Below are 1,973 nucleotides of genomic sequence, written 5' to 3' on the forward strand. Positions count from 1 at the left end.
AAACTTACCATTCAACCAAGTCTAGTGTTTGGTCAATTAATAGATAGAAAACTAATTTGATGAACTTCATTACTGTCCTTGTTTATCTTTTTTTTACGTTGTTTTTCTTTCAGCAAAGCAAAGGTGAAGATACGGACGTTACTTACACCACAGTGTTTCATCACATGTAAACATTGTTGCAGCTGTCTGTGTGAAGCTTTTGATCTCATCTCACACAACAGACATGTGTGAACTAGATCTGGTCTCAATCTGGTACTGCTGGTACCGCACGTGTTTTGTCAACTGTTTGTTAGCCAGCTCTGGCAACGATGGCACTGTTTTTTTTTTTTTTTTGGTTTTTTGTTTGTTTGCTTGTGATTTGGTTTACATGGCCCAAATCTGCCCATGCCACAACTGACCTGTGCCATGTGGTTTGGTTTACGTGGATGCTGACCCATGCATGGACCACGTCTGGCAAATCCGGGCCACCAAAGGGGCGTCATTCTTTGCAGTATCTGGGCCAAGTATTACATTGTTTGGACCAGAGCTGGGCCAGATATATTTTGCTATGTTGCATGATTTTTGGCCATTTTATGTTATTCATAAGCGCTTATCTTGTTAATGAATAAAAAATCTATTTATAGTTATGTAAAGTTCATCTTTATGTGTATTAAATGTTTTTGTGGCAATGCATTTTAACATTGAGGCATAAATAAATGTTACTATTACCACTGAGGGTTTCATTTCACTTTGTGCAAATTACAACACTGTGGAATTTAAACAGTTTCACAGAGGTTCCTCTTTCAGGAGCTTAAATGATCAGAAGCACAAGGTTATTTTTATTATATATAACCTTGCTTCAATTTTAGCTTTTGTTCAATTTAAACATTAGTAGTTTGTCTGAATCACTCAAAAATAATGGGGAAAGCGTTCAGCACGGAAGTCAAAGAGTCTGATGCAAATCAGGTTTTATTTTGTTCAAGTTGAATAACAAAACTGAAACCAGTGAATTTCTTCCTTCAGCACAAAGACTGACATGATTTATTATTTCTCCTCTACAGATGAGTAAACATCCTGTTCTCTGAATGTTACTGATCTAAACAGATATTAAGATCAGTCGAGTATCTATGAAACACTTAAAATGTTTCAAATTAGGTGGTAATTCCCAAAGGAGATATGGATGTTTTGTTTATTATTTTGTAAATAAATAAATACTTTAAGCCACTTTAGTAAACAGGCTGTGATATAAGTACTTCAGACAAATTTAACTTTTCATTCCTATCCCGACGGTGCATCCTAATTTCTTTACTATTAACATTTCAATATGACATCACAGTCACTTCAGCCTTTGGAATTTTTTTTTTTTTTTTTGGGGGGGGGGGGGGGTCACCTCCCAACAAAAATAATTTTGGAAAATCTAACCTCTCACTTTCCCTCAATAAACTCATTAAGGGACAATAAAAGCTAAACCTATTTTATTTAATTCAGTAGACCAGCCACGTTCACACATCAGCTGATTATTCGCTCCATAGCAGGGTTTTATTGTTGTTTCACTTGTTTCATGGAGGCAAACCTCCAGTAAACCTTTTGCTGTCAGCTCATTTTCTCTTTATGTTTATATTTTGGATGTTCAGACTTTTTGTCTTTTGTTTTTCTATTCGTACCTTCTACGTCAGGGGTTCTTAACCTTTTTGACCTCGGGGCCCAATTTATTGAACATAAAGTGGCACGAGGCCCAGTCAGACGTTACCAATGTATGGATCAAAATGATAATTATTCTAAATCTTCGTTTAATTTTTTATTGTATTTACATCATAACTAACATAACTAAATTAAATACACTTACAGTTTAAAAGTAAAACTCCTGTCAAATAATCACAAGACGTGATTATGACAAACATTTTTATATTGTAGCCTGTCCATAACAATTATTTGAACAAATACAAAAGGTCAGTCAACAGACCACTCAGGCTTATCAGCACACACACACACAC

At 35.2% G+C, this 1,973-nt stretch overlaps 1 protein-coding gene across 1 annotated transcript in view; it reads left to right on the forward strand.

Moving 5' to 3' along the window:
- Window positions 1-712, forward strand: part of LOC106515333 (uncharacterized) — a gene marked incomplete in the record, with an annotated part of 15,142 nt that extends 14,430 nt beyond the window's left edge. Inside the window, 1 exon segment of the mRNA XM_014005054.1 lies at window positions 114-712. Within this exon segment, the coding sequence (XP_013860508.1) occupies window positions 114-170 (57 nt within the window).
- Window positions 713-1,973: the final 1,261 nt, after the last annotated feature.

This window comes from Austrofundulus limnaeus, unplaced genomic scaffold (assembly GCF_001266775.1).
Source record: "Austrofundulus limnaeus strain Quisiro unplaced genomic scaffold, Austrofundulus_limnaeus-1.0 Scaffold28, whole genome shotgun sequence".
In the NCBI taxonomy this organism is placed as follows: Eukaryota; Metazoa; Chordata; class Actinopteri; order Cyprinodontiformes; family Rivulidae; genus Austrofundulus; species Austrofundulus limnaeus.